Genomic DNA, 22,926 nt, shown 5'->3' with positions numbered 1-22,926 from the left:
TTCATAAAAATTTGGAAAGATTGAGAAGTTTATTATAGCCTTATAGCCCACCTTAGCGGGCTATACCGGCTATTAAAGGCCCGCTGCAGCGTTAAAGGCCAGAGCCAAAGGCGAGGGACTTTAACAAGACAGCGGGACTTTAGTAGCCGGTATAGCCCTGCTACAAGAGCTATAAGGCTATTAGAACATTCTGCCACTAGAGGGCAGAATGTTTTAACAAATTAAACAAAGGTTTCAGGGAGCGCGAGGGGATTTAAATCCCCTCAGGCTCCAAGAAGCCTTTGTACGCAGCCACAAAGAAGCATTGGAATGTTGGAGTTCCGGGCTTGACCTCCAGATTTTTCCAGCAGAGGGAGGCCTACAAAGTGAACTCTTCAAGAAACCCATGGCACGGAACTCGTTATTATCATTCCAGAGTTTCCATCCGCAATCCTTGCGTGAGAATTTGCCTGTAGGCCAATTTCTCAGGGTCAGAAGGAATTGTTCTTCGAACAGTCTATACAATCACCATGCTGCAGAACTGTCATCCAATTTGAGAGATCGGCACTACCCAAACCATCTTGTACGCAGAGCTTATAAGAGAGCCTTCAATAATAACCGGGAGGCACTTCTACAACACAAGAGGCCTGACAGCACGAGAGACCGAATGACCATGGTACAAACCTTTACCACATCCTCCAATGTGGTGAAGAAAACCATACTCAAACATTGGAAGATCTTGAACACAGGGGCTGGCGCAATACCTCGACCCTTATTTGCATTTAAGAGAGGACCATCAATTCGTGACAGTTTGGTTCACACCAGACCACGGAGTGAACTGAAACGAATCACCAACACCCTCTGGAACACCACCCCAGTACAAGGCCATTACCCATGTGGCAACTGTGCGGCCTGTCCACAGACACGCAAGACCCTAACGATTGACATCGGCACCACGAGACCCTGGAGGCTCACAAAACACACGAACTGCAACTCAGACAAACTAATCTACTTGATCACTTGTCCGTGCAAGAAGCAATATGTGGGCCATACAACGAGAGCCATCAAGTCTCGCATCAGCGAACATAAAAGCACGATCCGCTGCAAGAAACAATCTACAGGCCTCACAAATCATTTCTTAGAGGCAAAACACAAAGCAGAGGATCTGGCGTGGGTGGTACTTGAACAGCCTTACATTCCACCACACATCTCTGATGTCTCGCACTTTCTCTTTGTCAAGGAGCAGCGCTGGATTTTCAAATTAAAGTCTGACGTGATTGGGCTGAATGACAACATTCCGTGGCTTTCTATCTGAGTGCACCCTCCGTGCCTTTCGATCTGGGTGTAACATTTGCCATTTTGATACTCCTCTGATACTAAAAAATTGTTGGATGATCTCGTACCTATAGTTACTTTGAACTTATGGTTACTTAGATCTCCAGTTCGGCAGCTGTAACATGCAGCCTTAATAACTGTTAGGTTGTTTCAACATAGTAGGTAGTTCCACTCAATACTAAGGGGCACAAATTCTCACCTCCAAGGCATCATTATACTCTAATGTTATGCCGGGCACTACTTGAGGGCTGACCACCGGTTTTTTAGCAAAAACACGTGTTCCATGGAGTTGACAGAGGTGTTGGACTGGGCACCTTTTGTTCTACATAGGGCTCTTGTTCCTAAGGGTTGATCCGTCTTTTCAGATAATTTGGTGGATCTCTGTTCTGGGCCCAGGTAGGCCCGACCTTCATCTTATCTCTCTCTTCTATACCTAACACTTGCCCAGGTAGGCTTCTGTAATTCATTGTCTAGCCACTGAGAACTTACATCCTTGACACCACAGGTTGGCTGCAGTTGGCCTTTGTTGCCTGGATTCTATTCTTCAGAGTATGGATCCCTTGTGGACTATATGGTTTTAGTGCCACACTTATCTTCAAAGGCACTGCGATGTTGTCATACGTGCGCATAAAGATATTGGCCAACAGAGTTTGCGCATTCACAGAGTGTCATGTGTACGCTCATGCGCCCTACAACCATATGAGTTTCATTTGGGCATGCGTGAGCCGCGTAGTGGAGAGTGACTTTAATTGCGCCCCTCGATCCCCTGTGGACCGAGTCTGTCGAATATCACAGGCTTTTGGAGGGTTGTTGTGAAGTCTTTCACACGCGCGATAAACAACACTGTTTAACTGAGGTTGCGCGATGTACGCCGGTGAGTGCTCCCGGCACGCGCTTGCGCCTCGCCAATACACACGCTCACAAGGCATGCGTGATCATCTACGTTGAGAACGACTCTCTTAGCGCATGCGCACTATCTATCCGTTTACATCGGCGCATGCGCTGGATAGAGTCTGAACAGCGCACATGCGCCGTTGCAGCGTTGCAATGACCAGCTGCAAACAATTACTCACTTAGTGCTAGTATAAAACGGGTCCCAACCGGTCCGTCGGTGCCTCCCCTTCGGCTCGTGAACCCGCCGTGAGGTACCGACGGACAGGTAAGTTGGGATTGTAGAGGTTAGATGACTTTCAGCATGTAGTTTTGGTCTGGCAATAAGGACACCGTCTTAATTATGCCAGCTATGACCAGAGACATGCTTGCTAGGACGGGGGTTATTTCCCTCGTTTTTTCATTGGGAATACTGCACAGTTGTTCAGTATAGACAAAGAACTGAGCTACTTTACAGCAGGTAGCACCATTTTGTGATATGCATAAAGGTTGTGATATTTGCTAGTCGTCGAATGTTTACATCTGGCTCATCGTGGTGAGCGCCCAGGTGTGGGCAGTTTAGAAAATTATTGGGTTAGGTAGACAGTACAAAGTACTAAATCCTTGACAGTGATCTAACCAAGGAACTGTCTTTATTTATATGTCTAGAGCGGGGCCTTATCCTTCCGAGCAGTTGCCGGGTGAGGTGAGGCTTATTTCCCACAGATTGATGGGTAAGTGCTATATATAAGTTCCTGAAACAATGTACAGAATAACTGTTGGTGACGTTATATTACGCACCTCTTTAATGACCATCATAATCTAGTGATGGATCTGACTGAGTTCGCTTTAATGATCGCTGGTTTTGCACAGTAATAACACGTGGTACTTTATACTTAAGTTATAAAATTTCGTTCATGTCTTAACAAGCATCACGTGTTTACATTTTCTACATGGTTTTCCGCTTCTTTTGACTTCTACCACAGGGAAGACCAATCGCATCCACTGAGCAGATTAAGAAGATGCGGTAGGATGGTCGTGCTCGACCACTCTTATTCTACCTGTAATATGGTTTTTTTGATTAATTCTCTTTACTTCATTTCAACACATTTGTTAGTGTAATTGCAGTAGCATATGAGAGCTTGGCCCTGATGAATGCCAGTGAACTTACACATTACGGCAGAAACATGTTGGCCTGATTTTTGTTTTCCACCAAGCAAGCTGGACAGTGATTATTTTACACTGTCATTACACTATTTTTAATCTGACGTCCAGGCAATCACTAATAAAGGTCTTTGTTTGCCTTGACAGCCATTTTATTCACTTCACTTGATATATATTTTTTTGCACTGCACTTATCAGTACCACCTCTTGTATTAACATTTGCGGTGTTCAGACCATGACTAAGTCATGCATTGCCAAAATACATCTGGGCGTTTGCAGACTGACCATGGTTTGAGTGTCCTACATGATGAGGCTCCGCCAGTTGGGTGGTCTGATAGGACTCAAAACAGCAATTGTTGATAGTCAATTCAATTATTAGTCCTTGACTTATTTGTTTTTTCTGTGCACCTTATCCAGCGTGAGTTTAAGCACCTCGGCGTCACTCGACCGACAGGTACTCTTGTTCTTTAGGTTCCGGGCTTATACCAGCCATTATAAGCCTGGAGCTACTCCATTGGTTTCAATGGAGCTTCCAAGGTTCCAATGTTCCAATATAGCCCTTATAGCCCGCCGTAGCGGGCCACCCCGGCTATTAAAGGCCAGCTCCTGCGTTAAAGGCCTGAGCCGAAGGCGAGAGACTTTAACAAGGGTGAGGGACTTTAATAGCCGGTATAGCCCTGCTACAAAGGGCTATAAGCCTATTAGAGCATTCTGCCACTAGAGGGCAGAATGTTCTAACAAATAAAACAAAGGCTTCTCGAAGCTCAAGGGGATTTAGTTAACCTCAAGCTTCGAGAAGCCTTTGTAAAACATTGGAATGTTGCTCGGCAGGCCTTTACCAACCCGTAGAAGCAGAGAGCACTCAACTCATTAAAGTATTCAAGATCCTTCTTTGGCCACCTCAAGAACAGTGGCATCAGACAAAATAACCATTTCATTTCGGCCTTATCTTTTTCCTGCTTAGTCCCATCCACTCACTGTGATCTAGCAACATAGACGTTAATATATTAACTGCTTGTTTTAGATTAAATACTGATCAAATTAAGTATTAAAAAAGCAAAGTTCTATAAAAGGCTCACAGCATTTCACAACCTTATGTCCTTTTCTTCTCTGTTTCCTTTGCTATTGTTCCACCCACCCGTTCACGGTGTTTCTCGAGCTTTTTCATAGAAGACACTGCATTGATATTCAGCCTTGGGTAAGATACAAACCTGTATGGGTGCTATGTAGTGTAGTACACCATAAGACGATGATGCACATTGCCAATGGAGACAGCGGTTTTTATTGCTTTATTTACTTTGTAAAATCCTTGCTATCAGCCGGCCACCAAATATATAATAGAACTAAACCAAGCAAAGCGTACAGTGCAAAGAAAACCAAAAATTAAATAAAAACAATCAAAGATTGTAGACAGTGCGCAGACATTTTTTGTTGGCTGAAGGAGCACAACTGTTGCAAAATAAAGGTGGTTGTGTCAGTGAAATATTCGAGGAAATGACCAACAGTCATGACTAGTTAGTGGTCGTGTAAGACTGATAAAGCAACATTTGCATATTTTAAATTAAAAAAACAAAAGAAAACAGCCCTCACTAAGTGAACCGATCAGCTTACCTTTCATTCCCCCAGAAAAACCCCTCCAGTTGGCAAAGACCAGGAGCGAAAGACCCTCACGGTTGAAGTCCTTGATAGCCTGGGCAGTCTTGAAGGCGGAGTCTGGAAACCAGACTTGGCCCGCCTGCTGGATAATCTGTTACAAAAAAGTAAAGACTTCACGTGGTAGAAAATATCGCTTTATGCTCAAATACTTCATAGTCACTGGTGCAAAACAACAGGAGTGAAAAATGAGAACATTAATTTATCTGCATATAAACCTACTGCTTTGTGTTTGTAATGAGAACGCTAGTACGCATTTTTGCCTTTAAATGCGCTGTTACGTTTTGTTCATCAATTGCAATGTTGTTTTTGTTCCTGCGTAAAAACCACAAAGACTTTAGTATTGATGCACACTTACATGCCTTTAAATACATTTTATTCCGATACTCTATGTTGTACATTGCACATTTCTGCTGAGTCCTGCTAGCAAAGCCTAGTCTCGCTCTGAAAGCAGTAGAGTCCGCTCAAGTAAGCATTAACTGGATCTCTCTCAGACTTCTATATTCCATCCTGCGAGAAGCTCTTGTCACCGGCCCATTAGTAGTTATCTGCAAGTTTTTATTTTGTCACATGTTCTGCTTCCATTTACTTGCATTTAACGAAACTGTATGATAATTCTGTCTAATTTAGCGTTACAAGTTTCGACTGATCAAGGATGAAGCTCTGGTCTGTCGAAAGGCAATAGGCTTGCTTTACTTTTTAATAAAGTGTATTGGCTACTTTGCATTAAGCACATATACAATTCCATGTGTTATTCAGTATTGTGCTTTCTTTCACAAAAGCAATGGAGAATTTTTTTATTTAGACACACATGCAGATTATAAATACACATTATATTTTGCCTACTACCGCCAGCAAATTAAACACTCATTTTCCATGCTATTTCACTGAACTTAATACTGCTTGTAAGGTTTCAGCATACAAGGATTGCAATATTGTGAGGAATCCACCTGGCAGCCTTTGGAGGACAGTTACCAAAGATTCTTAAAAGTACACTCCTTTCATCTTTTGGTACCGTTGGCTCAAGTTTAAGTTTTGCTCTCGGTGGTTTTAGAGGTGTGAAGGAAGAATGGATCAGCACAACCAGCAAGCCAGGGTTGCTCCCTGCATGCACGAAAAGCTCCCACCTTATTTAATGGTTTTGAGTAGCTTCTTTCTGGACTAAATCCAAATGCCTGAAGTAATCATTTGGCAAATACATTTTTTTCTGTATTTACTGGGCTCGTGGATTTACTCTAGCATTTTCACATAAGAGTTGGTTGCCCGTGGGAATTCAGAATTTCAAATGTAACACCATTGTTAGGGGTTTACTCTAATAATAAGAATGGATTTCTACCCAAATTAACCCTTTTTACCATATTAGGATAAGGAAAGACTGGGCAAAAAACACATGTAGCTGTAATATATTCCTTGCAGTTGACAGTTAATAGCTCACTGCTCTATATTAGGATTTTAACTTTTAAACTGCAAGTAACATAAGGATCTCTCTGACAAAAGCGATTAACCGACTTGCCTCTTAGTTCACTACTGACATTGTTGAAGGATGGTGGGGAAGCATGAATGATTCTAAATTCATGTTTGAAAACTATCACCTTTTAAAAAAAAAAATACTTCTCAATGCACTGACAGAATCTGCTTTTCTAAAGTGAAAGGTTCGGTTTGTTAAAGAAATACACTTTTTGAATTTTGAAGAGATGTTATATTTTTGCACGCTTGCTGCAAGATGTCTTTATAAATGAGTGTGTTCATAAAGTTAAATAGTTCAGGACACCCAAGTTAATTGATTCCTCTCTTTAACTGCAATTAACATTTAAATAAATGCTTAGCCGTTTATTTAACATATTTTGTTAGTGCTCTGTCCAGTAAACAGCTGCCCACGGCTGCTGTTGACCACAGGGCCGCACCTAAAGGTCAGGAGGGCTGCATGCGCCCCCCGGGCTGTAACATCTGGTAATCCAGGGAGCTTTAGGTAAGGCCAAATGCATCACTTTGTTCATAAGTAGTCTACAAATGACTTCAATTTCTGTGTCCAACCTCTTTGCATCCTTCGCCCTCACCTTCTCTGATCAGAACTCTAAACTCGTGGACTAAAAGAGATGCCTAGCGATCATAACCCGCATACACAAAACTGACAGCCGCGAAATATCAGCTTGCTATTTAAAATAGTGGCTCAATATCCCTTACTCCTTTTCCAGTGCCTTCCTGGCACTACCTACCTTGGCCTCAGAATCCAAGTTAGCAGGATCAGCGGGTATGCACAGCTCCACCGTTCTGGTTTCAACAGCAACCACTCCAACTGGAATGCCCCCGAGCCTGCAGACAAAAGGAACCATTATCAGCTATCCCCCTGTTTGAGAATACTTCTTTCACCAAAAACACTTTAGAGACACAAATAAACTGCCTCAGCACAGACCAAATCTACAGCGGGGACCCGAGAAACAGGGAGTGAATTAGGAGATTTGTGTAATGCAACAGTGCAGACTGCGTGTCTGCAACATGAAGACAGTGGTACACTCTTTACAGTGTGTTCTACTGGTGTTCAGCTTGGTTGTATCTGTTTTGGGGCATAAGGGAAGTGAGGCACAGACGGGTACGTAAAGTAATTTACTCAGGTACACAGAGGTTGTTCAACGGTGAAGCTAAGGTTAGGATTGGAGGCTCAGTCCCGGAGTTCCCGGTCCATGAAGAAGTCACAGATTTCGACAGCTGGGACTAGCAGCTGACCACCCCGAATCATAAGTCAGTTCTACAGATCTACTGCTGTAGATCATTTCCAGGCGCACATCTTTCGTTAGTGAACTTACGTCAGATAGATTGCATACATGGCAACATTTTAGGAGAGGTAAGTGGGAGATCGTTCAAAAATTATTATTAAAAAAGAATCGGGAGAATGGATTTCCCCCTCTGGATTCTATGGAAGCAGAGGCAATTTCAGGCAGGAGAAAGACAAAAGAAAGCAATTTTTTTGCGTCGATAATCGGGAGTCTCCCGCCTGATTCAGGTCTATTGCCTCCCAGCTAACATTTAGTTCAGGTCCAGGGTTAGAATATTATAGATGTTTTCCATCCAGTTCCCATGTGAAGTATGCCCTTCCTCTACCCTAATACTGGGAGCAGGGGTGAGTAGTGTACCCATGGCCGGCTTTGGGGCAGTGTGACCAGTGCGTCCGCACTGGGCGCTGACCTGGAGGAGGGTCACTGACCTCAGGGGGGACGCTGTGTTTAGCAATAACTTACATTTTAAAGGCACCTGCTCAGAGTTTCCTGTGCTATCAAGCAGCAACAAAAATGTCAAGATAACTCTTGTGATTAATGCTCCCAATAGAGAGAGAGATCAGAGTTTTGTCTAGTGGCAGTTTTGACTCGCTATACAGTAGCACAGAGGGTTAATATGCCTGCAGCAAAGAACTGTATTTTATATGGATAGCTGAGTGGAAGCCAGCCTTTACCTGCGTTTTAAAACAAATGAAATGTATGTGAAAGAGGGGCTATGGGGAGATGAGAGGAGCGTTTGCTGGGTGGTAGTGAGGGAATCCGAGGAAGACGCCATATGGGGGAGGGGATGCAAAAAAGATTGTCGCACCACGCGCCACCAGCGCTAAAGCCAGCCCTGGGTGTACCAAGTCCCATTCAAACCTGAATGCACACAAAACCCCAATGTCTTACTCTTGCAGATTATTTTTCATCAATGCCTTTTTAGGTCTTGCCTAACAGCGCACATGCACTGTTGCTGCGAGGGGTATTGTATACATTAAAGAGCTTTTAGCCCGCCCATTACTTACCATTTGCAGGCTTGATTGTCAGTCTTTTCAGCTGCCTCCTAATTGGCCACCATATGCCTTACATCACTTCCTTTTATTTTTTCAGAGCATGGACCAAGTACTAATTGATTTTGTTTAACTATGTCCTTCCGCTGCTCGCACTGTGCGTCAGAGGATTTTATTTTGACAACTGTTTTTCGGATAGGCATTTTTCTCCACCTTTCACTTTGTTCTACATGACTTTCTTTAAATAGCACAGACAATTAAATCCAACCCTGTGACTGCGTGTGTTTGCTCAATGTTTTGCCCGTGTTGCTTCTTTCCCCGCGCACCCACTCACCACTTCTCCTTATTAATACCCAGTCTCATCACCCCTCCGTGCCGTTAAGGCCAGACTGGCCGTAGCAAGCACCGAGTGTTTCCCAGGTGGGCCGCCATGGTGGGGGCCGGTTTTGGGCCACTGGGGAGCCGTTTTTGCTACAGGAGTCCAGCAATATGGGCCCCCTGTATCAAAATTGGCCAAAACAGCTTTGTAAACAAATAAATGCCAGGTCCCTCATCAGGACGGCTAAGGACAGTACCAAGAAAACTACTAACCATCAAACTCCTACAATTGTGACAATTCAGACTATTCTGGGCTATCCAACGTTAGAACAATAGCTTGGGTGGCAGGTTTTAATAATTTTTAATGTATATTCAATTATTAAACAAGTGTCGTTGTGCTCATCCCTACATTTGACCCTCCGCTCCACCATGTGTCAGACTGCCATAAGTGCCTATATTGACAATTAGGTGCCGAGCACCAGAAACCCCCGGCTCAAATCAAGCACTGGTTTTCTTTGCAGACTTGGTAGAAACAGTACAGTCAGCACAGTGTTTTCTAACTGCAGAACGACTGTTAGCTCTACAGTGAGAAGTTACATCAGGAACACACTGAGTGCCCAGGGAAACTACAAATTGAAACCAAAACTACTAAACACGTAGTCTAGTGCTTGGGGTTAAAAAGGGGGTTTGCATGTGGGCTCTACTGGTTTTACTTATCTCCTCCGTTTCGTATCCCCTTCCATCCCTGCTTCTTCTCCCCCTCCCAACAGATTTTTTTTAAAGCACTATGAAGGGGCCAGTGCTGGCCGCTTCATTTTTTTAAATCTCTTTATTGGCATTTTGTGTTTATACTTACATACATTATAGGGTATGCAAAAGGAGCATTAACAGTTCAGCTAATGACAATCAACAATACTCAATTCAGAAAAAGGGGGTGGTGATGAACAGAGTGTCTGAATTAAGCAGACCACTCTTACCCAGTCCAAAGATCAGGGCTTGATCCATCACCGTTATTTAGCTCACTGCCCCACCCCAGCTCAGAACCTGGCTATATGCAAATTAGTCTGTCCCTGGCCCAGTGCATCATGGGAACAGGGCAGACCAAACTACCAAGCCAATTCTTCACCAGAAAGGAGACAAGCTTCCGGGGACCGGTTTCTGGCATTTCAGATGTCGTCGGCCCGGCTTGCTTGAATCCTGATGGAGCAGTGAGCAAGGGACTCATGTCTGAGTATACCCTGCCACACCTATAGTGGCCAAAAACGATTCAGAAAAAGGGGGTGGTGATGAAGCGTGTTTCCTTCCCAGTATAAGAATTGGCTTGGTAGTTTAGTTTGTCCTGTTCCCATCATGCACTGGGACAGGAACAGACTAATTTGCATGTAGCCAGGTTCTGAGCTGGGATGGTGCAGTGAGCTAAAAAACGGTGATGGATCAAGCCCTGATCTTTGGACTGGGTAAGAGTGGTCTGCTTAATTCAGACACTCTGTTCATCACCACCCCCTTTTCTGAATCATTTTGTCCACCATAAGCGTGGAAGGGTATACTCAGATGTGAGTCCCTTGCTCATTGCACCATCAGAATTCAAGCAAGCCGGGCCGACGAGGCTGAAATGCCAGAAACCGGTCCCCGGTAGCTTGTTTCCTTCCCAGTATAAGAATTGGCTTGGTAGTTTAGTTTGTCCTGTTCCCATCATGCACTGGGACAGGAACAGACTAATTTGCATGTAGCCAGGTTCTGAGCTGGGATGGTGCAGTGAGCTAAAAAACGGTGATAGATCAAGCCCTGATCTTTGGACTGGGTAAGAGTGGTCTGCTTAATTCAGACACTCTGTTCATCACCACCCCCTTTTCTGAATCATTTTGTCCACCATAAGCGTGGAAGGGTATACTCAGATGTGAGTCCCTTGCTCATTGCAGCATCAGGATTCAAGCAAGCCAGGTCGACGAGGCTGAAATGCCAGAAACCGGTCCCCGGTAGCTTATTTCCTTCCCAGTATAAGAATTGGCTTGGTAGTTTAGTTTGTCCTGTTCCCATCATGCACTGGGACAGGAACAGACTAATTTGCATGTAGCCAGGTTCTGAGCTGGGATGGTGCAGTGAGCTAAAAAACGGTGATGGATCAAGCCCTGATCTTTGGACTGGGTAAGAGTGGTCTGCTTAATTCAGACACTCTGTTTATCACCACCCCCCTTTTCTGAATCATTTTGTCCACCATAAGCGTGGAAGGGTATACTCAGATGTGAGTCCCTTGCTCATTGCACCATCAGGATTCAAGCAAGCCGGGCCGACGAGGCTGAAATGCCAGAAACCGGTCCCCGGTAGCTTGTTTCCTTCCCAGTATAAGAATTGGCTTGGTAGTTTAGTTTGTCCTGTTCCCATCATGCACTGGGACAGGAACAGACTAATTTGCATGTAGCCAGGTTCTGAGCTGGGATGGTGCAGTGAGCTAAAAAACGGTGATGGATCAAGCCCTGATCTTTGGACTGGGTAAGAGTGGTCTGCTTAATTCAGACACTCTGTTCATCACCACCCCCTTTTCTGAATCATTTTGTCCACCATAAGCGTGGAAGGGTATACTCAGATGTGAGTCCCTTGCTCATTGCACCATCAGGATTCAAGCAAGCCGGGCCGACGAGGCTGAAATGCCAGAAACCGGTCCCCGGTAGCTTGTTTCCTTCCCAGTATAAGAATTGGCTTGGTAGTTTAGTTTGTCCTGTTCCCATCATGCACTGGGACAGGAACAGACTAATTTGCATGTAGCCAGGTTCTGAGCTGGGATGGTGCAGTGAGCTAAAAAACGGTGATGGATCAAGCCCTGATCTTTGGACTGGGTAAGAGTGGTCTGCTTAATTCAGACACTCTGTTCATCACCACCCCCTTTTCTGAATCATTTTGTCCACCATAAGCGTGGAAGGGTATACTCAGATGTGAGTCCCTTGCTCATTGCACCATCAGGATTCAAGCAAGCCGGGCCGACGAGGCTGAAATGCCAGAAACTGGTCCCCGGTAGCTTGTTTCCTTCCCAGTATAAGAATTGGCTTGGTAGTTTAGTTTGTCCTGTTCCCATCATGCACTGGGACAGGAACAGACTAATTTGCATGTAGCCAGGTTCTGAGCTGGGATGGTGCAGTGAGCTAAAAAACGGTGATGGATCAAGCCCTGATCTTTGGACTGGGTAAGAGTGGTCTGCTTAATTCAGACACTCTGTTCATCACCACCCCCTTTTCTGAATCATTTTGTCCACCATAAGCGTGGAAGGGTATACTCAGATGTGAGTCCCTTGCTCATTGCACCATCAGGATTCAAGCAAGCCGGGCCGACGAGGCTGAAATGCCAGAAACCGGTCCCCGGTAGCTTGTTTCCTTCCCAGTATAAGAATTGGCTTGGCAGTTTAGTTTGTCCTGTTCCCATCATGCACTGGGACAGGAACAGACTAATTTGCATGTAGCCAGGTTCTGAGCTGGGATGGTGCAGTGAGCTAAAAAACGGTGATGGATCAAGCCCTGATCCTTGGACTGGGTAAGAGTGGTCTGCTTAACCACTTGGGAGCTAGTAAACAAACCTCCCCAGTGCTGCGCTGTCCATTATCCGGTGCTGAACTGGACGTCCAGCGGTCGCACGCAGCACTGGGGAGGTAGTGCCCGTGACGACCGTTGGCCGACGGCAGCACTTAAGGGGATAATTCAGACACTCTGTTCATCACCACCCCCTTTTCTGAATCAATCAACAATACTCAAGCATTCTCAAGAATATGTTTCAAGTTAATTTCCAGCAAGGCATGTTTCTAGATAAGCACATCAGTAATACACGTCAAGCATACAAGCCCCTGGTTGGTCCCATACTGGAAATTCACGGTCTGAGGGTCTTCAGTTGAGGCAACCTAGCTCAGCGCCAGAACAGTTGCAAGCCAGAGATTTCTTATGTTTACCAATTCAAACATTAACATAACAAAGTTGCCTAGGCCATTCTCAGTCCATAACATCAGCGAACCCTACAGTGCTCCAACGCCAGTGCTGGCCGCTTTATAACGCCTTTTTAAACTCATCCCATTACCCAATCCCCCTTCACCCTCCATTAGCCATCCCCAACCGACTGTCAAAGCCAATATCTCGCCCATAGGCGAGACCTATTGGCTGTGCCAATGCTTGTGTGTCCCCCCGCCCCCCAGTTTTATATAGCATGGACTCGACTCGAAGGTATTGGAGTGCTTTACATGAGCACCAGTTACATTACAGAAAGACACATCCATTTTTTGTAGGCAAGGGGAGCTTAAGTGATTTTCCCAGAATCACAGGATGTTGGGCCGATGTCGAGACTGGAAGCTGGTACCCCAGTTCTAAAGTCAGCAGCTCTTACCATAAGGCCACATCCCCCCTTTCCCCTTTGTCACTGTTTTCCTACCTCTCTCTTCTTCCCTTTTCTGTCGGTCTCTCTTTGGTGCTCTTGGTTAAGGCTTAATGATGAAAAGTAAATTTTGCCCCCAAAAATAAGTGCAAATACCCGCCACCAGCAACTGCCTATTCCGGAACTTAACCCTTTCACTTCTGGAAAATTCAGCCAAAATAGGAGCACTTTTTTGTACACGGATTAACGGACATGGGTCTAGAGTATCAACATTTTGTTTTTGGAAGCATTTTATAGACAAAAGATGATGAGAAATTATAGTAACTGGGTTCAACATGAATACATTTGAGCCTGGTGGACAATTCTACAAACTAGGGATTGAAAACTGGGGATGCAATTAGCAATGCAACATATAAAGTGACGTAACAAGAGTACCACAGTCCATACCACAAGAAAGGGAATTTGGCTTTCTACCGCAGTGGGTAGCCACTAAAAACAACAACACGGGAGAAGGGATGCAGCTGTAAATGAGGTCCAGCGTGCCCCTCATAGACATAGGCCCCATTCCCCTGGCACCTCTCCCCCTTCCTCCATTCACTACTGTTCTTTCCAATACCCAAATGATCTCTCCCACTCACTCTCTTTTCTCCTGTCCCTTTCACTCTCCCTCCTCTGTCCCCTATGTCTCCTCACGTGCTCTACTCTTCCCTATTCTCTACATTCTTCCTGTCTATCTCCACTTTTGACCTCCTCCCAATTCTGCTTTATCTTGTAACTTGTCACCTTTCATACCTCTATCTCTCCACTCTCCCCTCTTGATTCCATTCGGCCCTGTATCTAGACTTCCCCTCTCTTTTCTTCACTCACTCAAGTACCTTTTAGTGTGCTTTCTCTCATTCTCCCCTGTACAATTGCATGCATTTGCATGTTGCTTCTTTGCACCTGTCACTCTCCCTCACTACCCTATCCTCTCGTACTCCTTATATCATTCACCAGTGGCCCGAAGGATAAAAGTAGCTCCTTGTGGGAAGGTATACAGACCACTTGCATTTGAGAGGTCCAAGTAGAGTCCAGCATCTGTGTGATAAGGAGGGAGGAGGAGGCTAGCCTGCGAATCCTCCTCTATCCACTTATAATTCTGGTTACGCATCAGAACGTCTCCTGAATCAGAGCCAAAGAGTTCTTTCATTTAAGCCAATCTCTGGGCTCCGGGAAGAGGCTCCAAAAGGGGTGGGAGGGCGTAGGGGGGACTTGTTCCCTAGCCATTGGAGTACTTTTGGCTGACTTCTAGGGTTGAGGCAGCACCAAGAGCAGCTCCAAGAGTGACCTAAGGATGATGTAGAAATAGTCATTGAGAACAATCGTGATGGCGCCATCAGAGGCAAAGACTTTCCCGGAAGTAGCACCGAGGCCAGAGCCTGTGGAGTGATGGAGATGGGTGTCCTTGGGGCCACAACCACTATAGTTGTTGAATACGCTGAATCAGGCCCATCTTTGGGGAGTGGCTCAGATGAATCCAGGGTTCTCCCTAAGATATTTACTACGACTTGTTTAAAGGCCTCGCCCTGGGCCAGAAACAGCAATCATCTGGGCTGGATGGAGGATCGCTAGCAAATCCTTTACAGGCTCGAGAGTAATTATTTCGCTCTATATCTCTACAAGGATAATATTTAAAAATCAGAAAGCTAAAAATGCAGGGCTCATGCTAAACACACTATCTCAGCACACAAGTCATTGTCACAGCCCGTTTTAACACCTTAAGCCTTCTTTCTAGCCTCAAGACTTAACTGCCTGCCAACCGTGTGGGAAATGCAGTCCAGCTGTTATCTATTTTATTTTATTTTATTTATGCATTTTTATATTGCGCGGACTTTACCCGAAGGTGTCAGAGCGCTTTACAATAGAAACAGAACTGATACATGAGAAAATTCCATGTGAACAAAATACAAAAGCAAGCGTTACATTAAATGAAGCAAAATTGACAATTGTGAGCCAGCAAAATACAAGAGGTAAATGACAATCGTGTGACAACAAAATACAAGAGGTAGCAAACGGTGCATTACAAAAGTGACAATCGTGAGCCAACAAAATACAAGAGGTAGCAAACGCTGCATTACAGGAGGAAAAAGTGACGTGTGCCGGTTACAAAAGCGTACAAGATAAACATAAAGGTATAATACTGCAATATAAGGAGGACACTCAAGCACAAGAACCAACGTTACGTAGGCACTGGTGGCACTTGTGCAGGTATCGAAAACAACCAAATGTAAGAGGTAGAAAACAGTGTGTTACAAGAGAAAGTGACGGGTGCATGTTACACACGAGTACAAAACATGGGTAGAGGGATAATACTGCAAAAAATGGCGAACTCTCAGACCACATGAACACATGGGAAGACACTTCCATAGTCAAGTTAGTAGATTAACTAAATGGAAGGGTATTCTTCAGATAATAGAGAGGGCAAGGATTACATTCGGAAGTGTCTTTGAAGGAGGAGAACTTTGAGGTCAGATTTGAAGGCCTGGGAGGAGGTGGTGGTCCCGAGCTGAGGCGGAAGTGAGTTCCAGATTCTCACTGCGCCGCCGGAAAAGGATTGGGCCATCGATCTTTCCTTCTTGAAAGTAGGAGGTTCAAGCAGTAGATTTTCCGCATTTCGTGATGGTCTAGAGCCTCCAGAGAGTTTCAGCTTATTCGCCAGGTAGCGCGGGGAGGAGGAGTGCAAGGCTTTGTGGGTGATGCAGGCAGTCTTGTAGATAGCTCTAGCCTCGATGGGAAGCCAGCGGAGGGTGGATAGCATGGGAGTGATATGGTCGCATCTTTTGGCCCCAAAAATGAAACGAGCTGCTGAATGGAGAACAGACTTAAGGGGGGACAGGTGGGATTTGGGGAGGCCAGTCAGAAGAGAATTGCAGTAGTCCAGTCTGGAGATGACCAGCGATTGGACCAGGGTTTTAAGGTCATGCTCCGGGAAGAAGCGACGAATCCCCCAAAGAAGGCGCAGTTGGTATCGGGCAGACTTTGCAATTGAATTAATATGGGACAGTAGATTGAGTTTTGAGTCGAGTATGACACCAAGGGATTTTGCGCTGTCAACAATGATGGGTTTATTGTTCAGCAGATTCATCTGGTCCATCCATGATTGAACCGGGGGAGGAGAAAGTGAGGAGGAGAGGAGGAAGAATTCAGTTTTGGAGGGATTCAGAATCAGTTGATGTGTCAGCCAGACTGAAATACTGTGCATGATAACTCGACAGAACAACTGAGGTATACAGTGCAGATCCTGGACCTGGGAACATCTTATCTGACATACCAGGGCACCTTTCAGCTGTACTTGTAAAATGATACATGGGCTACATGTATTTTTGATGTATTTGCATACAAGTGCTGTTAGAACACAGACTTGGTGCGGTGTTCCTGTATTTTTGCCTTTCCCCCTCCAGTCTGTCAAAATTAATTTTGGCTGGCATAAGGTCTCTGTGCACTTTTCCACTGCTAACCAATGCTAAAGTGCATGTACGCTCTCTTTTAAAAATGGTAAAAATAGCTTACACCCAATTGGCACATTTAATTTACTTATAAGTCCATCCTAAAGTGGTACTACATGTAACCAGGACTTGTAAATTAAATGCTACTGGTGGGCCTGCATCACTTATTGTGCTACCAACTTAAGTAGGCCTTTAAAGACATTTCTCAGGCCTGGCATTTCAGCTTTTGTGCAGAATTAAATGACAATTTGACATAGCATAATAAACTTTTTGCCAGACCTAAACCTCCCTTTAAAATACATATGTCACCCATATGGTAGGCCCTCAGCAGCCCATAGGACAGGGTACATTGCATTTAAAGGATAGGACACATGATTTTAAGGTTTCCATGTCTAGGTAGTGAAAAAATCGCAAAGGACAGGTTATTTACCTTCGGTAACACTTTTTCTGGTGTATACAGTATCTGCCTGTGGATTCCTCACCTTTTGAATTCACCCCTGTGCCAGCATTCCGCAGAAACATTTTCATAGCCCTCCCATGTCGACAAGGACGTCTCAATAACAGAGCTTGGCTCGCGAGTCCGCATTACATCATCGGAGCAATAAGACCTTGTCGGCATGCTGACGTCAGTTCCACCCATTTTTCCTGTGTCTTAGAGGCAAATGGGTGGACTGACAACATATCGTACGTATATACAGTATACAATATATCAATCAATCATACCATTTGTATCGCGCACTACTCACCCGGAAGGGTCTCAAGGCGCTTGGGGGAAGGGGTCTGCTATTGCTCGAACAGCCAGGTCTTGAGTTGTCCCCTGAAGGCGAGATGGTCCTGGGTCAGCCGAAGGTGGATGGGGAGGGAGTTCCATGTCTTGGCCGCCAGGTAGGAGAAGGATCTGCCTCCGGCGTTGGCTCTTTGGATGCGTGGTATGGCAGCGAGGGCGAGGCTAGTAGAACGTAGCTGACGGGTGGGCGTGTAGAAGGTCAGGCGGTCGTTGAGGTACTTGGGGCCCAGGTCGTGGAGAGACTTGTGTGCGTGGGTGAGGAGCCTGAACGTGATCCTCTTGCTGACGGGGAGCCAGTGCAGGTCCCTCAGGTGGCCGGAGATGTGGCTGCGTTGGGGGATGTCCAGGATGAGTCGGGCAGAGGCGTTCTGGATGCGTTGGCGTCTTTTCTGTAGCTTGGCTGTGGTTCCGGCGTAGAGGGTGTTTCCGTAGTCCAGTCGGCTAGTGACGAGTGCCTGGGTGACCGTCTTCCTGGTTTCGGTCGGGATCCAGCGGAAGATCTTGCAGAGCATGCGTAGGGTGTTGAAGCACGATGAGGAGACAGCGTTGACTTGTCTGGTCATCAAGAGGGAGGAGTCGGGGGAGGAGCCAAGCTCGCGTCCGAGATGGCCGCGTTTTAGCTCGGCTCCGATCACTCTCCTGTCTGCAATAAATATCCTGTACTTTATCCTGCCCCGGGAAGTATTCCACGATGTGCAGTGGAACGACGATAACTCACAGGCACTTACCGTTTGCTCCGGTGATTCCTGGGTGTCGCGGATCCTGAGTTACGCCCCTGTCTGCTTCGGGGCCTCCGGAGCGGCCGGGCCTGGCACTCCTTGGCGGCGCCCGGGCTGGACGAGGCGCGGTGGCCGGCCCTTGGTGGTGGTGTGGAGTCGGTCGGAAGGGCCGATGTGCTAATAGACCGATTGCGGCCTCCCGGGCTTGGTCCGGCGATCCTGCGGCCTGGTGTTGGGGAGCTGACTTCCATGGACGGGGTTAACCGTACATCTGGCTCGTCTCCCCTTTGTTCTCCGGCCCGGCCATTTTGAGTTCCTCCGCCCGGACTCGGAGAACGGTGCTGGCGGCATGTGGGGTGCCGGCGCATCGCCTTCTTCTGGTGGCTCCCCTTCCTGCCCTGGTGGCACTTCCGCTGGTGGTTGCCGGTGTCCTGTTTTGCCCCGCTGATATCCGGGCGGGGGTCGGTGTTCGCAGCGGCCCCGCCGGGCTTCTAAGATGGCGGCCGGCCCCATGATTCTCGGCCTTGCGGGGACCGGCGATGCGAGTCCGCCGCGCGGCACGTTTGCTGAATACTGTAAAGGTGAGCCTACACTCCGCGACATCCTCGCCGCCCTGCGCTCCTGGGGGGCACCCATGACCGCACCGACCGCTATCCTGGAGGGGGGTCCCTTTGTTGGGCCTGCCGGACCCCCCTCGGTTTGTGCGGCTTCATCTCTGTTGTGTGCGGCTGGAACTTTCCTTGGGGTCGTGGACCTGGAGGCTGCTGATGGTGTGGATCTGCGGGGGTCCGCTGCCCTTCTTCGTCCTGTGCCTCCTTCTGTTCCGTAGGTTCCCCGGCGGGATCCCGTCTGGACCGACCTCGATGGGTCTCCTTTTCCTCTTTTGCCTCACATGGCCGTACGAAGATCCTGGGACGGTGCCGCTGGACCGGCTTTCTCCGTATTCTCATCGGAACTTTGCCTGCTTTGCCTGAAGTGGTTACTGTACTTTCTGGATCATCCGGGTCACGATCGCTACAACTTGAGTGTATTTTTGATTCGACTCCCTGTTATCCACCTCCTGTTTTATGTGATCTGGTTCCTGGTGCGCTGGACGATTACAGTTTGCGAAAAACGAGGACAGGGTTGAGCTGATCTTGCCTCTGTGGACTGTTATTTTGTGGTATGGTTGGGTGATCCGTTCATAATTGTATGATTATGTTTGATATGTCTTTACGTTCCTGGAGCTTATCCGTGTGTTTATTATCTTCCCGTGGGCTCTGAGTATTTTCGGGCGGGGGGGTGGGAGCTGAAGGGGTTTTGATTATGTGGCTCCTCTCCCGCTGTTTTTTCCCTGTTTCCCCTTCCCCCCCCTTTTTTTTAATCTAAGTGATTCTTTCTTTCTTATATTTCTCTATATTTCGGGTTCTAATTAGGGCGACAGGCACGCTGCTGGGGGGTAGGCCATAGCCTTCTGCAGGGGTGCAGGGTGGGCTGTGCGGGGTGGTGGGGGGGTCTGTTTCTTGTATTTTTCCCTGTTCCTCTTTTTGGTTCTATGGCTCTTATGTATCCCCTAATTTCGTGGCGCGGTGTCGGCGCGTAGCCCCCCGGGGTGTTTGTGCTGGCATGGCCCTTTTGGTATGTCTGCTGTCACGGTTTACTACGCATTCATTTCTCCTGTTGCCACTAGTTCCATGTGCCGAATTAGTATTGGGTGCTTTGTTAGCCGTGGGGGGCGTGCGCTGACGCTGCGCCCTCACTTTCCCCCTCCCCCTTTTTTGATGTCCTCTTCCTCCCCTTTTTTCCTTTTCCCCACCCCATTTTCTTTTCCTCCCTTGGGTTGTTGTAACGGAGGGCTTTTAGTTTTGTAAACGTATTTTTTGCTGTTTTATTATTATGTGCCCTGATAGTGGTGGGTGGGTGCTGAGCAGCGATTGTGATAGTTCTTGATGTGGGATTCACGTTCTGCCTTTGCCAAAATGTATTGTTTTGTTGGTCTTTTCCTGTATTCGAGACTTCGGCTTGCTCACGGCCCACCACGGCCCTCTGGACTTTACAGATTGACATTATCCTGTGACACCTTTTTTCTATTATAAAATTAACCTACTTTTATCCTGTCCGTGATGGCGACTCAAGGACTTGTTGCCTTTGCCTTTCATATGAGCTATTTAGTAATCCTGTTGTCTCTCCTGTATTGCCTCGTATGTTTCTTTATTGTGGTGGCCGGCCCGGTGGGTTGTAGGCCCGTATCTGTGCGCGCCTTCTGTACAATAAAGGTTTAAAAAAAAAAAAAAAAAAAAAAAAAGAGGGAGGAGTCCAGGATGAAGCCCAGGTTGCGTGCGTGGTCTGTTGGCTTGGGAGTGGTGCCCAGGGCGGGGGGCCACCAGGAGTCGTCCCAGGCGGAGGGCGATGGTCCCAGGATGAGGACTTCCGTCTTGTCGGAGTTCAGTTTCAGGCGGCTGTTCTTCATCCATTCGGCGACGTCTTTCATCCCTTCGTGTAGGCTAGTTCTGGCGGTGTCGGGGTCTCTGGTGAGGGAGAGGATCAGCTGTGTGTCGTCGGCGTAGGAGATGATGTTGAGGTTGTGCTGGCGTGCGATGGCTGCAAGAGGTCTCATGTAGACGTTGAAGAGGGTGGGGCTGAGTGATGATCCTTGCGGGACGCCGCAGATGACTTAGGTGGCCTTGGAACGAAACGGGGGGAGGCGGACTCTCTGTGTTCTTCCGGCGAGGAACGAGGTGATCCACTCCAGTGCCTTCTCTTGGATACCGATGTTGTTTAGGCGTTAAACTAGGGTGCGGTGGCAGACAGTGTCGAAAGCTGCAGAGAGGTCCAGGAGGATGAGTGCCGCTGTTTCCCCGTTGTCGAGCAGGGCTCGGATGTCGTCGGTGGCTGCGATGAGGGCGGTCTCGGTGCTGTGGTTGGCTCTGAAACCGGACTGCGAGGAGTCGAGGGATCTGTTCGTCTCGAGGAAGGCGGCAAGCTGTCTGTTGACGGTCTTCTCGATGACTTTGGCAGGAAAAGGGAGGAGCGAGATGGGGCGGAAGTGCTTGAGGTCGGTGGGGTCCGCTGTTGGTTTCTTCAGTAGGGCGCTGAGCTCGGCATGCTTCCAGCTCTCCGGGAAGGTGGCGGTGTTGAAGGAGGTGTTGATGATGTTCCGGAGTTGGGGTGCGATGGTGGATTCGGCCTTGTTGAAGACGTGGTGGGGGCAGGGGTCAGTTGGAAATGCAGAAATATACACAGTATATGATTAAAAGAAGAAAGAAGACATGAAAAGCTAAAGCCAAGACATTTCCTAGCGACAAGCATCCTAACAATGCGAATGACAAAGAAATACAAGAATGTCATGCACAAAAATCTTTTCGTTATACGTAGGTAGACAACTAGGAGGAGGGTGGATCAGTGGGGAATCCAAAGGCAGATACTGTATCCACAAGAAAAAGCGTTACCGAAGGTAAGTAACTTGTCCTTCTGATGGATACATCTGCCTGTGGATTCCTCACCTTTTGAATTGAAAGCAGTCCCTCTCCCGGAGGAAGCTGTCCACCTACTTATACCAAAATGTCCTGCAGAACAGAACATGCATAATGGCCGTCCCTCCTCACCTCTGAATCAAAGCAATAACGCCTCGCGAAAGTGTGGAGGAAGGACCATATTGCCGCCTTACGTCTACCACAGGGACACCTCTAGCCAAAGCTGAAGATGAAGACTTAGCTTTAGTAGAATGAGCTCTAATACCTTCAGGGGGCTCCTTCTTGTCCAAGGCGCAGCAGATCTTAAAGCACAAGATGATCTACCTGGAAAGCGGTCTCTTGTGGACAGCCTTGCCCTTCATTGTTCCCACGTAACCAACAAAGAGCTGATCGTCCAGCCTCAAGTCCTTGGTTCTGTCCAAGTAGAATTGAACCACCCTTCTAGGGTCTAGGGGGTGAAGTTTCTCCTACTCCTTGGAAGGGTGAGGGGGGAGGATAGAAGGTAGGTAAGGTGGTAGACTGCCCTAGATTAAAAGGTGTAACCACCTTAGGCAGGAAAGCAGCTCTGGTCCTAAGAACCATCTTGTCTACATGGTTGGTTGTTAAAAGGAAGCTTAGAACTAAGAACCTTAAGCTCACTTACCCTCCTGGCAGAGGTAATGGCAACTAGAAAAACATTTTAACCGCTTCAGCGCAGTGCGAATTTTCGCGCTGTGCTGAAGGTTCTAATGAGCCATCGGGCTCATGACGGAACGGTTCCGACATGAGCACAGGCCAACCGACGCTCATGACGGAACCGTTCCATCATGAGCATCGAAGGGGTTAAATGTAAGAAGCCACAACGGACAACTATGAAGAGGCTCAAAGGGAGAACCCACCAAGAAAGTCAGAACCAAATTTAAGTCCCACTGAGGCATAATAAAGGGAGTGAGGGGAAATCAATTAGTGAGGCCCTTAATGAACCTCATAACTATGGGAGACTTGAACAACAATGGCTGGTCTGGCAAACAAATGAAGGCTGAAAAAGCCGACAAGTAACCCTAAACAGTAG

General features: G+C 47.0%; 1 protein-coding gene across 6 annotated transcripts in view; it reads right to left on the bottom strand.

Annotated features, from left to right (window-relative positions):
* The window catches only part of ACACA (acetyl-CoA carboxylase alpha), a 1,199,721-nt gene that overhangs the window by 216,666 nt on the left and 960,129 nt on the right, over window positions 1–22,926 (bottom strand). For all 6 annotated transcript variants that reach the window (XR_013608606.1, XM_078679777.1, XM_078679779.1 and 3 more), the window contains 2 exons: window positions 7,218–7,314; window positions 4,960–5,095 (listed from right to left, as the gene is read on the bottom strand). Coding sequence is in view for 5 of the 6 variants with exons in the window: in XM_078679777.1 (XP_078535903.1) it covers window positions 4,960–5,095; window positions 7,218–7,314 (233 nt within the window). In the remaining variant the exon portion in view is untranslated. The remainder of the gene's footprint in view (window positions 1–4,959; window positions 5,096–7,217; window positions 7,315–22,926) is intronic.

The sequence above is a fragment of the Lissotriton helveticus genome, chromosome 3_1, assembly GCF_964261635.1.
Source record: "Lissotriton helveticus chromosome 3_1, aLisHel1.1, whole genome shotgun sequence".
NCBI classification, from domain to species: Eukaryota; Metazoa; Chordata; class Amphibia; order Caudata; family Salamandridae; genus Lissotriton; species Lissotriton helveticus.
Note: the sequence above shows the minus strand (reverse complement) of the source record. Positions and strands in the feature narration are given on the sequence as shown.